The 16258-nt window shown below is 41.6% G+C and overlaps 1 protein-coding gene across 6 annotated transcripts in view; it reads right to left on the bottom strand.

The window, feature by feature from the left end:
* The window catches only part of AUTS2 (activator of transcription and developmental regulator AUTS2), a 715720-nt gene that overhangs the window by 211187 nt on the left and 488275 nt on the right, over nt 1-16258 (bottom strand). For all 6 annotated transcript variants that reach the window (XM_034068703.1, XM_034068706.1, XM_034068704.1 and 3 more), the window contains one exon: nt 13478-13507. In XM_034068703.1, the coding sequence (XP_033924594.1) occupies nt 13478-13507 (30 nt within the window). The remainder of the gene's footprint in view (nt 1-13477; nt 13508-16258) is intronic.

Consider the following 16258-nt stretch of genomic DNA (forward strand, 5'->3'; position numbering starts at 1 on the left):
TAGGCCTTCTCAGCCTGCTTTACATGGAGTCAAGAACACACTCTGCTTCTTCTGCGTGTCCCAGAAGCACAAAGTATCACCTCTTCTGCTTTTCTAGAGTGATGAAATTCACCCCAGAAGACCGCCCGAACAACACATCATCATAAACCCTACACCTAGAATGGAAACCAGTCCATATAACACCCATGTGCAAAGAAATACATACAGAAGTCCTGCTGTACATATGTCCCCTACAGCACTGTGGTCCAGTCTGAGCTACTGTGAAGCACAGGTCCCTCTTGAAATGGATGTAGCTCCTGTACCTTAAACCAGCTTGAGTGGTCCTTCTTGTCCAACTCTTTTCCTAAGCTTTTGTTGCCATATCTAAGAGATACTTGAGCATTTTCCCTAGGCAGGTAGCGTTGTTCTTCTTTCCAATTGATTTTTGAAATCAGGGTGCTTGGTGTCATTTAGCACTTTAGAAGAAGTGGACACTAATTAATGGTAAATTACAATAAAATTTATACTGAATTACATAGGGCATCTGCATTAGTAGCCAATGAGTTCATTCTGATTAATGTTATCACAGGAAGTAGCAGGGACTTCGTAATGATTTGCTAAAGCAGCCAACTGAAAGCTCTTCAGTCAGGTTTCCCATTAACAAAAACAAGCATTAAATTACTTAAAGACAACCATTAATTTAAATAAGTATTATGTAACCATACACATAAATCATGCATAGAAAGGAAGTCACGCCATCTAAACCCCCAGAAATGCACAGTGGAGAAGTGGTCACCTTTTGTTTTCATCCAGAAATCACATCCTGGACCAGTATGTGACCAAGAATCACAGGTCCAGGCATCTCTCACAGGTGAAATGTGAAACAACGCTATGGATTTCAATGGAGGAAATCCTAAATGGCACTAATCTCACTGTCAGATTCATGTGCAGGACAAGGAATTAAGTTATTAGGAAGAAATTCTTCACTATGAGGGTGGTGAAGCACGGCAAAGGTTGCCCAGACTGGATGATTTATTTCATTTCTTGTTTTAATTTCCCCTCTAATTCACACAATCTCATTTATTTATATCGAAAGATTTGGGAGACAAGGATGGTTTCTCCTCTGTGCTATGAATAGCTCTGTAAGAATCCAATGTGGAAAAGGTTTCTGAGGGCTGCTGTACAGAAACAACAATGCAGAAATAATAAAACATCATGTGGATTTCAGGCTTTAGTTGCACAAAGTCTTCAGTCGTGAACCTTCTGTTTATACAGAAACAGAGTCCCAGACATAGACCATATAATGACTAAGTTCAGAGCTGCTGTTATTCTTGGACCAGGAAAGAGAAACAGAAGCATGGTAGCGATTGCACAGAAGTCGTGATGGAGCCGCTCCTTCATTGCATTTGTGATGACATATGACAAGGATGAACATCGATCTTCCAGCGTGTTTTTATTTTCCTGGGAGTACAAGATAATATGGATTTCTCCCATATTGAGAACAGCCTTGACTGAATACCCTTGCAATGCCCTCTAAAACTGATCTTATTCAGCCTGCAGCCTGTCTGCTTTATCATGGTGCACTGACACCATCCATCAAAGTGACCCTGGTAACAGAACAAAGAGAAGTGCCTCCGTGCAGGCAGTGGTGGCAATACTTCCTACCTCTTCAGCTCCTTGAAGTGAAGGAACTGTGTTTCACAGAAAAATAGCCAAGCCTCTCAGTCCCTGTGAACAGGCAAACTCAAAAGCAGGATGGCCTTGACAGGGCACAAATCTGAGATGATCTAATACCTCCTTTCTCCATGACAGATGTCCTTGGTGCCTGCAGCCACAGGGTATTTTGCACCAGAGATCATTACAAAGATGAGAAGGGCCACACACTCACAGGCTGCTGTACTGAGGGCATGGAATTGTCTAAGACAGAGAAACTAAAGTGATTTATTGAGACTGTAAATGATTTGTGCATGCCAGCAACAGAGCAGGGCACCTGCAGGAAGATACGAATACATGAACTGAGGAAGCTGCCTGGTGTCAGTGCCTTCCTCCCCACTGCACTCACTAGAGGGATGTGGCGCTTCCCACTCATGGCTCACCTGGTCAGGTCCCAGATCCTATTCCTCTGCTCTGATGTATCAGAAATGTCTCCTGTCTTCCCCACAGTCATTAAGATCTCACAGATTAAAACAAGATAAAAAAGTATAAATTCATTAACAACAAGAATTACCCAAAAGTGCTGGTGGCACATCAAAATGCTGATAGAAACCGAGTTTTCCAAATGAGGTTACTCACGACAATTTGGCACATACTATCCAAAATTAACTTCTCTCTCCTACTGCCCAGTCTCTGGCTGAGAATTTGTCCTCAATGGGCAACTCAGAGCCAGTAAAGCAGCCATCTATCAAGCCCCTAAAGCAAACAGCACCACCAGTGTGCTGCCAGGAGTTAACAGTGTGGAAGTGCTGCATGTCTCACCCCTTCCTAGAACAGCCCTGTTATCTGAGGCTATTACAGAATACCACCCATGCTGCAGTTTGTCTAGGATCTGCTAAATGTTCCTCTATAAATGCATCACCCAGTGCCCATTCACAGCCATGCATTAACTGCTCACTTTTCTCCGAAAGTAAGGAATTTGATATGACACATAAGTCACCATAAACTCTACAGGATGAAGCAAGTTATTGCATCTTACAGCACAACTGGTTTCTACAAATGATACCCTGGAAAATGACATTATCGCTCAGTGATTTGGTTCAATCTGATTGCTACAGTTAATGTAATAATGTAACTCAATTAGGATGCTTTTGTTATGAATGAACAACCTCGTTTAATACTGTCTGACTGTCCAGAGTCAGCTTAAATGTGATGCTGAGATGGGCTGTGAAGCCCAGAAACTCACTGATGCATTTTAAGAGGAGATACTGGCATGAATTAGAAAGCCCAGGCAATTTTCAAAGGCACAAAGGTCATTTTGGTGCTTCTACTACATGAAAATTCCAAAGCTGGCAGCTTTGTAATGCCTGGAAATGAATCCAGACTTTCAACATAGTGCAGAGAAAGGCTTGCAAGAGTCAACACATACAATTTGACTCTCATTTTCAAAGCAAAGCACGTCATATGGGCAGTAGCTCATAGTGTGGATACATTCAGAGCCTGGGAGAACCCAGCCAGTTAAAAGTGAAACATGTTTTGACCTTTTCCCATTTTCATGAGCCCCTTCAGAGGTGCTTACAACACGTTATGTGGAGTTTCCCATCACACACCAGCCAAGGTAAGGTGCTCTGTTGCTGTTAAGCATTTAGAACATAGTCAATCTGCTCTTCTTTGACTCTCAGAACATCTCTATGTGAAGCAGATAACCCAACGTCTCGCAAGCCTGATGTTGTGTCCCTCCAACAAACAAACCAGGGGTGGCACAGAAAGGTAAAAAGACTTCCAGAGAAGACAAGGTCCTGTCTGTAGGCACCGTGACGGCAGAGGGAGGAAGAGGTTACACAAAACCTGCAGTGCATTAAGAGAAAGATGAAAGTCCAGAAAGGTCTTTATGCTGCTGGTACCTGCAGACCCAACCCTAACTCAAGCCATGTGTTATTCCTTTCACTTCCACCCCGTTTGGGGAATTTCTGGAATCTAAGATACACGGTAGCTGTATTTTACCACTTCCAAGTCCACAATACCCTTATTAGTGCTGAGCCAGATGGAGAGAAATATGCAGCAACCCAAAGCGGTTCTTGCTGGAATCTTTCTCAATTCGTTGGTGCATGCATTTAATTTCCTGTCTCCTTGTTCTCAGCCTGTCCTTGGATATGTTTGTGAGAAACCTGAGATGGTTACATGTGTTGTGGCCTCCAAGACTCTTAAAAACATGAAATAATTACCATAACTTTGCTATATTTTTTTTCTTCTTCTCTTTCTGCATTAACCTCCACAGAAATGTCTCACCTTCTCAGTTCTCAAGCCTAAGACTTGTTTTATTCAAGGAAATGTGAGAACAGACGTTCAGGAATGGAGAGCATACCTCATAGATGATTATAAAATGTGATTTATGAAAAACAGATGTTATTCAATAGCACAAAGCGTATATGAATATTGCTCTTGCACAACATACAGTAACATGGGGTCCTTAAAGAAACACTTTTTATAATCTAGAAAGTTTGGACATGGCCAAACTCCAAGATCCACAGATTGAATTTCTGTCTGTCTCCATACACACATATCATGCGTGCATGCTCATTAATACCTACTCCCAAATACACATATAAAGCATGTATCTAATCAACCAATAGCTATATATAGATGTATGGATCAGGAGAAATGTGCCAGCATGTTTCAGTATGCAGATTTCCTTCCAGGGCATCTGATCTTATTTTCATGTAGAAGATATACAGACACTTGCACAAATTAAAAGACATACCTTGAAGACTTCTTAAGCAAGTATCTCATTTCAAACTCTAAGTCTGAAATTCACAGCACCCAGGATAACTTTTCCACAGGCTGTGTGTGCACAGGCACTTGCTTCTTCATTGACTTGAAAGAACAATTCTGTTACACTTGAGATCAGTGTGATTTTGCTTCCTTCTGCATCAGTGGCACCCTGAAAACCCTGCCTGGCATTCCCACATATTCTAGCATCCCTCATGGAACTACTTTGATAAAAGTTTTGCTACATATAAAATAAAAGAAAGAAAGATGTGACAATAAAATGTGAACAAGCAAAACCCTCATCATTTGGAATGTCTGGCTGTGATCTAAGCTTCTGGGAAGGCTTTAGGAATTTGCATCTTATCCTTAGAGATGTCTGAAACAGTCTCTTCTGTTTCTTATAGAGCACTGAGCACATCATCAACTTTAATCTTTAATCTCTTCTTTCTCCCTCCTCCCCTACAGAGAATCAAATCCCACAGTCTATACACAGATAAACTCTTGGGCCTAGTAAAGTTGGGCTCCAAGTTTTGCAATAAGGACAGGAAGATTTATTGCCAGGAATGAGTTATACCAAACTAAAATCTCAAGTTGTCTGTATGTATCACATCCCAAACCCCTGCCCTAGATGAGACAACAGAAAAAGTAGAGTGCAGCTTGGGTGGCACGATCTGACATGGAGTGATGGGCATTCAGGGATACTTTGAACGCAGGCATCTTCTACTAAGAAGCATATGAGCTGGTAAGTGCTAAGCCCTCACACTTTTCTCACCTCACCATGAACAGAAATGCAATTAAACACTTTCAAAAATAAGCCAAAAAAGCTGAACAAACCCAAGGTTTTTCATTCTTCCTCCATCTGCTAATTCACACAAAATAAAGAGTGAGGACAGAAGAGAGCAACTTCTAGGATTTCAAACACACCAACACCTACTTACCTCACAGAAATCCTCTATATAATTATGTACTTCTGCCTGAAAGTGTTAGAGGTGTTAGTGCTGCTGTGGGGAGGAGAGCTCGTGGGCAGCTCCATCCACATGGTATTGCAGATACTTAGGAAACCACTAGGAGGCTGCAAGGAAAGTATCTTGGGGTACAGATTATGCTTTTCCAAGGAGCATTTAAAACCATGACTACAGTCAATTTAATCTCTCCTCTAAGTTTCCTTAATATACATTTCCCTGTATAGCTATACCTCTAACTTTGGGTGTTTATGTATACAGACAGACACATTGCAAATACTTCTATATAAATAGATACATGCCATGAAAAGAATACACATTTTCATAATGAAATAGAATATATTATTTTCATAGCACACACATGTAGACATAAAAATAATATACATGTGTACTGTAGCTGATATTCTAAGATCCTATATGAGAACAGTAATTGCTTATACAAAACTAATAAATTTAAATAATGAATATGTATATGTATTCATTAAATTTAAATTATAAATAATGAATGCACTGCTACGGTTGTGTATCTGAATGTGCCTACCACATATAGGCATTAAACAGAATGCAATGGGAACACACAAATATGACACCAACATTTGGTGTATTTGCATATTACATATTGGTTATTATGCATTGTGGTACCTGCCTGTTACACACTCACATTTAATAGTCACATATCATTCCATCACCCTGGGTATTTTTCCTATTAAGTTTAATTTTCATGCAATGATTTTATTCTTATCCACATCAGTCTGAAAATGATTCTTTTTAAGACCTGCTGGCTGAGCAGCTGTATTTTAGGATAGCAATGTGACAGTGTTAGGCCTTCGGAAGCTCAGCATCCCCCAGGAGGAGCAGTGGGGGCCTCTGTGCCCACCTCCCTGCTTTTCAATTCAGGATTGTTTACTCAACTGCCAGAAGATGGTTGAAAGCCCTGGGGAGAGCAAAACCTGTTTGGGCCATTGACATTGAGTATCCTTGGTGCAGGAAGTCAGGACCTTCAAGGTATCCATCATTATGCCTGCCTGAAGGCAGGCTGGAGCCAAGGAACTTGCCTGAGAAGCTAGTAAAATTTTAATGCACTCTGTAGTGTGGTCATGTCATACTCAGTTATGGCAAATAATCCCAGATGCCTGCAGAGGTAAAATGGAGCTGTAATGTGCTTGCCTCCTAACCCGAGCTGACAGCAATGATGTACGACTACCATTAGCGGAAAATATCACTTCAACTAACCCATGATCCAGCTCCGCTAAGGGTCACATTATCCATGAGGAACAAATTACACTCCCAAAGTAAATACAAATTTTCTACATGAAATGGGTACAAAAAAAAGGGAAGGGGAGCTGGGTGGAAAGGGGGAGAGGGCAGGGGGAGCGAGGACTGATACGTTACCTATGACAACATGCTGCCGAGTGACAGAGATGATAAAGGACAGGACAAATCATGGGCTGGAGGCTCTGTGGCACAGCCAGCCTGGAGAGCAAGTACCCACGGCTGTAAGCAACGTGTTCGCTCCCCTTAGTGGCAAAGGCATCATCTTTTACAAGGAACATGCTCGGCTCCAATTTTATTACCACTGTAGCTGTAGGGATGCTCTGTGTGGTACATCAAATGAATAAAAAGGATCCTTATCTTTCCTCCTAATGGGCCCTAAACAGTAAGAAATACTTCATGATTGCCTGAGCATTGCTAGCATATAAAGTCTGGGTGATCTTTCAACCTCAGGGCAAGTTTAAGGTGCTGCATTTTCCAGAGTTAAAAAGACAACACCTGTACAAATAGGCAGGATAAATCGCACTGATGGGAAACATCCTGGAGCTGTAGAAACAGTTCTAGGAGTAATACTGAGAAACTATTTCTCTAATCCCATCGCTAGCCAAAATAAATATATGCCAAACAGTAAGATACCAGTATCTCATGACCTTATGTAATTGCTTACAATCAGGTTCTCAGACACAGAGCCTTGTTTGCTAAACATGTTGGTATCCACCATCCAAGGAGCTTTCCCATGAATTCAACTCCCTCTTATTGTCATATATAATCCTTTTGCGCTGCCAGGAGCACAATGTGCTGCTGCCCAGGGCGTGAGGGCTCAATGGGCCTGACGAATACTCAGGCTTTTCTACCAGGGAGGTCCAGTCCGGGGAGAGATGGCTCCAACCACAAACCCTTCCTGAAGCTCCCACATAAAAGTCCATGCCCATATTGCAGTCAATCCCCTCTTCCTGAACCTCAGGATGTCACAACCCCATAGAAGCTCCATTCCAGTGGTTTTCCCTTCCATTCCCTAGCTGGGAGTGCCAGGGAACATCTCACAGAACCCTAAAGCTACACACTACTTTCTCAGGCTCTCTTATTAGACTTGAGTTGATACATCTTGTATTTTGAAGTTTTCCTTTAGAAATCACCCCAGTCTTCATATACCTGCACCCAGAGCTGAAGAGTGTAGAGAACAGGATGAGAAAATAAATGCTGATACTGTGGCTCAATCAATGCTGAGAGTTCCCTCTCTGACCAGCACCTTTCAGACCAGGGAAATTGTAATCTATCAGTTATACTCCAGCAATGCATAAACACTAAACTGAAACCCTGGTTGAGTTTTTAGATAGGAAGAAGAATACAGATATTACTGTATGGCCGCAGGGGTGGCCCTATGAAAGTTGAACTGACTCCAAGGTATCTACATGCAACAGCCCTGGCACCATCCAGGTGGACATTTCTCTTTCAAGTCCCAATAGAGCTCTGTTTCCATGCACCCTACTAAAAAATTCCCAGACTAATGGAACTGCCCCCATGAGAGTGAATTACACCCATCTGAAGCTCATGACCAAGCAACTGCATTTATTTAGTGACAGTGAAACGCAGGTTTTAAGTAGGCTCATCCCAAACTCTGCTTATAATAAATATATCAGAGCAGTTATAATTACCTAAACCAGTTGATTTTCTAAAGCTGGGCTAAAAATTGTGGGTTGTTTTAACGCAGCCAGGAACACATTGGAAAGCAAACTATCCACAACTGCACAGCAATATATAAACACTTGTACATGTGGATATCTAACTACCAAACACTGAAATAGAGTCTACATACCAAACTGGGCATCAGACATCGGCCAACACACTACTCCAAATTCTCTCTCCAAGGCCATACACAAAACAGTTGTCCAAAAGCACTTCAAACCCACACATCGGATACAGGCATAAACGCTTTTGTGTGCATACAGATATACACAAACCCCCCACACTTCCTTGATCTGAGCATACCAGAATGATCTATGATATTTTCTGTGCCATAATCTTTGGTTTATAGCTGGTTTATATGCAATCAAATGTAGTAGCATTATCATTAAAAACATTCTGATGGAGAAACACCATTCCCCAGCTCTCATGGTGCTTTCAAAGCACAGTATTTTTCTTTCTTAAGAGCAAAATAACCAAGTCTCACAAGCAACAGGCTCCCACCAGCACAGGCCTCTTAAGTGAAGCACAGCATCCACCCATCCTAACCCCCTCCAAGCTGGGGTGGGATTTGTTATTCTGTCACTGGTTTAACTGGTCTCTTTCCCCCTCTGTTGCATCGTACACAACATCCTAAAGCAAAGCCCATTTCAGCAGAACACTGGGCAGTGATGAGGCTGCAGCTGTAATGAGCCAGACACTGCTGGCTCCTAGAAGAACATGTTTGAATGGGATTCAAGAGCCTCATCAAGAGAGAACTGCTTGGGTACTACTAAAATATACACAGAATTAAGTCATCAATTGCACTAATCTTCTAAGTTGTACAAGCTATCAAAGTTGGGTAAGATTCAAGTGAGAAGCAGACTCCTCTTGAATCAGATGTAAGTAACTCTGTGCACACTGCAAAGCAGGCCCCCTTGATCAGTGAAATATTTTCCTAAGATGTGAAAGATCACTAAAGTGCCTCAGATTGAGCCTTAATTCTAAAACCTGCCTAATTAAAGAGCTGTGAGAAGAAATGGGAGAGACGGTGAATAAAACAGGACCTTACTCCTTACCTCATCTTTAGCACTTGACATCCATATCAAAGCTGTACAGCTTTTCAAAACAGGGCTTCCATTTGGTTCCAGTGTGTTTGCACTTATGGTTTTAATATGGTATTAATTACCAGAGGTATCTTTTTAAAGCTTGTATGTAGCTATCAAGATAATACAGTTGCACTTGAGTTTGGCAGCTGTGCGATAGCTTGCCCTAATTTTAGATTATGAGCTCTGGAGACCTGCTCACTGTTAAGACTGACAGACTTTTTAATGGAGAAAATCTGAGCTCCCCTGGGATCCAGACTTCTTTCTGACTCAGTAAGAAATCCCAGTGGCATTTGCTGAAAGGATCCCAGGATGGAAAATGACATCTCCCTAAGAATTAGCGCTTCACATTCTGATGCAGGTCTCCCAAATCTATTCTCCTTCCACAGACACACTTGTAACCTCTTCAGGTTTTTTAGCAACAGGAGAGTGAAATGCCTACTTTGAGTGCTCCTGTCCGGAGCTGTGTGCCAAATTGGAATGAAGAGGCATGAATCTATATAAATAGACAAATTATCCACCCAAAACATGTCATTTTAAATTGAGATGCTGACACAGCCTTAGCTACAGTACTGCTAAGCAGGGGCTGCTTCATTTTTCAATTAAATATCCTTGTTTCTTCTTCCAGAGAAACCTCTGGAGAAATGTCTCATTTGAGGGCAGACATAGACAGAAAGTGACTCTGTCTGTCGGCTCCCAATTAAAGGCGAGGGAAGATGGATTGGAGGCACAGCCATCACCTAATAGAGATCAGATATCAACAATGATTTACGCAGCCAGATAGATACGTATTCAAGTGTGGAAAAAAACCCATACTTACAGCCTAGGAGACATTACTTTTCCTATTCTGTCACCACTCACTATTCATCTGCTCCTCAGCTTCCCACGTCCCGCTCCTTCCTGTGTTCTCCTACTTCACTGTGGCCCATCTAGACATGCTTGAACCAACCTGTCTTTCAGCCACCAGGACCTGTCACACACCTTTCATCATACTGATCTGCTGGTTTTTATTCAAAAGCACTAGTCTATCTTTCTGGATTCCAGGTCTTACTTATTCTAGTAGAAATATGTGCCTGTCTTGTGTTACTTTTACCTCTCATGGATCTCTTATTTCCCAGGCACATTGAAGGATCAGTATGGGTTTGCCCTCAAAAATACTAAATGCAGTAAAACTGATTCCATTTTCTGCACCGCACATGCAGAATTCATCTGATATCATTATGATATCATAATACCATATTCCGTATACTTCAGGATATCGAACTCTGCAAGAGGTAATCCTAAGGAAAAGCAGATCTCCTCAGACACATTTTAGGCAAAGATGTTTCTGGTGGGAGCAGAATAATGTCACAATCCTCAGAACACATTGACCTAGGACCGACCACGAGCAATTTGACAATTCACTGCTAGAACAGCTCCACAGTTGGAAGCTAATACCCTCATCATGATATAAGATGTGTGGGTCAAGGATCTTAAAACTTCTAATCCTGCTGAGCACCCTCAGCTCCTATGGTTATTAATGAAACCTGAGGATGCTGAGCACTATTTATGAAACCATCAATCTCTTGCCCAGAGGCCTGGCACCCTCACTTCTCTCAATGCATTTTGCTTATAGGAATTTTTGGCCAAAAAAAAAAGTTATTTTATTTAAAGCAGGAATTCAAAAATCTTCTGGGTCCTATTGAAAGAGATCTAAAAGATCCTGCCTGTCTGAAGAAAAGAAGTTTCTACTTGTCAGTTAAACAAAGGAATAACGCACAGCCTCCTTTATAGTGTGTACTTTACCTGTCATCCAACAGCCCATTATCATGTCACGGCAGAGTGCACTTTTCTACAGGTCACTTTGTTTAAAATGACATGGATAATGCACATGTCAGCGAGCTGACAGTCCCGACCGTCCTTCAGAGATAAAACCTGCAAGACGAGCGCCTGTTCTTATCTGGGGTACATGCCTTGGTCTATCATCTAAGTCAGGCAGAACATGATTTCTCCAGAGAGCACTTTTTTCATTTCCTGATTTTAAGAAAATCAAATAAGCACCATTTGTCTTCATCTGAATATGCCTGACCTGCTCAAATGATGATGTCTCGCATTTTATAACAGGCTACATATGCTGAATTCAAATTAACAGCAGAACAAGGCCTTTAGATCTTTGCCTAGGCTGCCAGAGCAGCCTGAATAAATACACCAGGGTTAGCTGTCGTCTTTTAGAACTGGGCCTGAGCTCTGAAATTCAAAGCTTGCTCTGGCTCTGGGATTTGAGAACCACTAAATTATTGGGGATATTTGGATCTGCACTTAATCTCATTTCATTAATGGGGAAGACAAAATATAGATCACAGGGATGAAATACACATCTGGATTTTCAATCTGTCCTGCACAAGTACTGGGATATTCTGTGTGAGGTACAACCTTGAGTCTCCCTTGCTTTGCGCTGTGGAAACTATCCTGAGCCAGCACACCACCGCCATCCTCAAAAGCTGCCTCTCTGCCTTTTTATACAGCTATGAGAGAAAAACACTGTGAAATGAGCAGGGGTTTAGCTCTGTAAATGCAGCGGTGGCAGGAAATTACACTTCTAGTTCGGGGTGCCATAAACATGGGAGCTGAATTTCAGTTTATCATCTTCCACTGCATAAGGAACATCCTGAAAATGAATAATCGCTTCACAGGATGGAATGTAATGGCAATGCATTAAAAATTCATCTCTAAAAGTGCAGGTTAATATTCTGTGCAAAAACCCAACAAAACCTCCCCTTTCTGTTGTCACACTGATTAACTCCAGTGATTAGTTCCTTATGAAAGGAAAATCACTGTGGTTCAAAGTAAATAGTGGTTCTTTAACACAGTTAGCAAATTATTAAGAAACATGGGGGAAAAAATCTCTACTTGGGAAACCACTAAAACAAGCTAAAGGGTAGAGCTTTGGTAGTTATGTACAGAATGGGTTGAAAATCTCCTCTGCTTCCTGCTATGCAAATCCTATAGAAAACTGATTAAATTAATGAATGGTGATTTCTATATTCATTGTTTCCTTGTGGATTTTACAACATATTTGCTCTTTTCTGTTGCACAAACTGCATATCAATTTGGTCACTTCTCTTCTTGGTTTGACCTGGACCTAGCTCACAGAACCACCCACGAAACTCCAAGCAATTCAATATTGTTACCTGAATGACATTATCTGACATTATTTTATCCTCCCCCAACTTCCATCCCCCAATTTTTCGAGTGAAAGAGGTGGCAAAAGTGAATACATTATCAAAACATCCCTTAAAGCTCAACAGACAACTGAAAATCACAAACCCCAACCTGCAAGTAAAGAAATTAGACCAGTTTTTATGCAAGTATTATTTTGTTTTTGCCAGAGAAGGAAGGTAGATGTTAGTCTGTTCACAATATTAAATAAGACATCAAAATGTGCATCAGTATGAATATTACTTCTTCGTTACCACTACTCTTCTGAACAATAAGCAGCATTACAGATCAGTGCCTGACTTTTTCAGTGTGACATTCTTCCCTTTTTCCACTTAGGAACCCGAAGTTATTGAGAGAATTATCAGCAAGTTGTATCACTTGACTCAATGTACAGTTTCCAAATGTTGTTTCTAAAAAGACAGATCTGTATATATATCAACCATAACACTTCAATTTGAGTTTGAAGACCCTTGCCTGCAGAGAAGCAAAACAGGCGATAACAGTGGTCAAGTAACTGTTAAAGAGTGCAAATGTGAGGGTTACAAACATATTTGGTTGCTGTTAGAACTTCCCAAGGGAAAATGTTGCCACAGAAAGGCTTGGTAGTGAGACTGGTGTTCATAAACAACCCACACAAACCATGGCATCAATATGCTTAAGGATGAATTGTGGAGCCTCCAAAATATTAATGAGAATTCTATTTCCTTGGAAGTCTATTCCAAAATCAAATTAAAGGAAACAAAGTATTTTCATTGTAGTGAGATGCTTTAGATCAATCCCAAAACAAACTTGGAATAAATAACAGAGTAAGAGGAATAAGTGAATGCAACAAATCCAACAAATTATTTTTGCTCCCATAGTGATTTCTTTTCTTACCTTTTCTTCTTGATCACTGTCGCTGTCACACTGCAACACAAAAAGAAACAAAGACACAGGTAAGAGAGACTTGTTATAACAAAAAAAGTCAGAGATTTCTATGAAGAAGATAGGTGAAATACTCAAATCCTGTGGCATCAAACCTGGTTCCTTCAGGAAAAAGCTCAATTACTGTATAGCAGGAAATTTCCCCCCCACTGTTGTTGAGATGATACATTTGTATGTTTGAAACATGAACAAACTGGACTGAACACACAAAAGGCATTTGCAATGCCCTCTGTTAGCTCCATTCACTTGCACAGGAGCTGACGGTGCATGAGCACATTAGACTCCCAAACTGGATCAGAGAAGAAGAAAAGCAGTATTAAAAGGCTGTTTTGTTCTCTTCTGACAGACAGCATTTCTCACACTACCTGCCAATACATCGGCTTCAAAGGCTCTGCAGATAGGAGAGCATGGAACCAGGTTTGTCTGTCCCACAAGAGAAGCATTTGCAAGTCTCCCATTTATTTTCCAGGACTACTTGGAGGATTCAGCCTTTACTGTTGCTGAACCAAACAATTCAGAGGTCCCAGTGGAAGCCAGAACATGACACATTAATTGATTCATTGAGGTTCTCTGTAATTCAAGCCCAGGTATCACGGTAAACACTCATAATCCTATAAAATGCTGAACAGTAACACTAGTGGGTCTCGATATTCATCAAGTGCCATTGCTCCATTTTTTAATAACTTTTACTGTTGCAGAAATACATCAGGACTAGATGAATCGAGTGTCAGTACAGATAAGCATCAGGAAACCACATTAACATTCGCTGCAAGTGTAAAAGCTGTAGGACTGTAAGGACCATGCACCTCACTGCTCTGCCCAGACACAGATTTGGTTCATCCCACCTAATTCTGGGTGACTATGGAGGGGTCACACTTGGCTACCTCCACAGTGGAAGAATGAGGAAAACACCTCCTTCTGTGTGGTTGTTTTTTTACCCACAATCTTACACTCTCGAGAACCGCACTGTGAGGCTCACCCAAGGGTGAGCCAACACCTCTGCAGATCTAATGGCAGATGGTTCCAAGGACAGCATAAGATCACTGAAGAGGAGAATCAGGCTTCCCTAAAGCAAGGACCAGCTGATCGTGTTGCTGCTGCAGCCAGTTAAGCCCTTCCTGCATTTGTACCCTGTTTAATGCATCTGTGAGTATTATCACAAGGCAACCAGATTGCTTTGAAACTACCTTGTGAATTCCAAAGGTTAACTCTACAGTGGGATGTGGATACACACAGCCAAATGCACCCACAAGTGTGCGTATTTGATTTGCACAAATCATCTTCTGTGTATTCTTATAACTTCCCTGGTTTACTGTTTTTTGACTCATCTTCATCAGCAGAGCCCTTCCCTACACCAGTGAGCTACATACAAACAAATTAAAGCAAAGAACTATTTCCAGGTACTTTACAAATAGCTTTACATGAAGCAAAGATTAGATAAGACTGCAATCTGCTTTCAGATAATTTCAAACAGAAATGGAACTGAAATTTACTTCATGACTGAAATGACTTGTATAGCATGAGTTGCACCCAAGTACTCTGGCACTGAGAGGGAATATGAAGATAAGGAACAGTTTAAGCTTGAACTTTGAAACCCTCACACAACGCTTAAGTTAATGACGAGAGTGTGCTCAACTGACAATAGGAAAACAGCACACTTTTAGAACAGGATGCCATTTATGTAAAGCATTCATACCCTCACCATTAATAGAACGTATTTTGACTTCAGCATGCTTACAAGTATGAGATTCTCCTATGAGGGTAAGCATAGGTAAGTATGCTTGCAAAGCAAGGCTCTACCTGTACAAAACAGCAAACGCACACATGGGAATCACAGCATGTCACAAAGAATTCCCATTTATTACCTCTATTTTACAATTGTTGGGAAAAAATCAGGTTTTGGCCTACAGCACTTGAATCCACTGCTTGCTTAGAGCCAGGAGGATCCAGTGGTTCTGAATCCAAAAGGAGAAAGAATGGCAGTAAAAACTGGATATATAAGCAGGCACGGATGATTCCCTTCTAGCAGCAGGGCTCAGTTTAACATGGCATCACTCCTGCTGCTGGGGCACACGTGAACATCTCCTCCTTCCCCCACTGTTTTTTGTTTGGTTTAAGGAATCTCTCCTCTGCTGTGGATTAAGTTTTCCCCTACTCATAAGCTTGGAAAGAGCTCAGGGTTTTGTGTTTTCTGCAGTATGGAGGTACTTGGGGAGAAGAGTATTTGCCAGCAGTGACATCTGAATTTGCCAGCAAAACAGTTCCCCGCATCCAAGTGAATCTGCAGAGAAAATGCAGAGAGCGCTGTCGGTGGGAAGCTCTTTCCATCAAAGTGTTAAGCTGCTGCTCTCCGACAGTCCAGTTCTAATTTCAAGGTCCGCTTAATTCCACATCAAATAATTACTGCTATACCCAGAAGCACCTTGTCTCCAGAGTTAAGCATATGGCGAAGGACTGAGACCTACTGGTGTCCATTATGGAAGCAGCACGGATGCCAAGCCGATTAAAAATGCTCAGACTCCCCTCACAACATGCCCAGTGACTGACAGCTCCGTGATTTGGCCAGTCACCGTGCCTGCCAAAAAAGCCTCTGCTGCACCGAGGCCCACATGGCACTCGGAGAAAACACTTCCATTCCCGGTATTAAATTCCCATACTGACCCGAGGACTTTGCTGTGAGCTCAGCAGGAGCGCACCATCCAATTTACAGCTCCAGCCTCCAGAGCCCTCAGT

The sequence above is a fragment of the Melopsittacus undulatus genome, chromosome 13, assembly GCF_012275295.1.
Source record: "Melopsittacus undulatus isolate bMelUnd1 chromosome 13, bMelUnd1.mat.Z, whole genome shotgun sequence".
Lineage (NCBI taxonomy): Eukaryota > Metazoa > Chordata > Aves > Psittaciformes > Psittaculidae > Melopsittacus > Melopsittacus undulatus.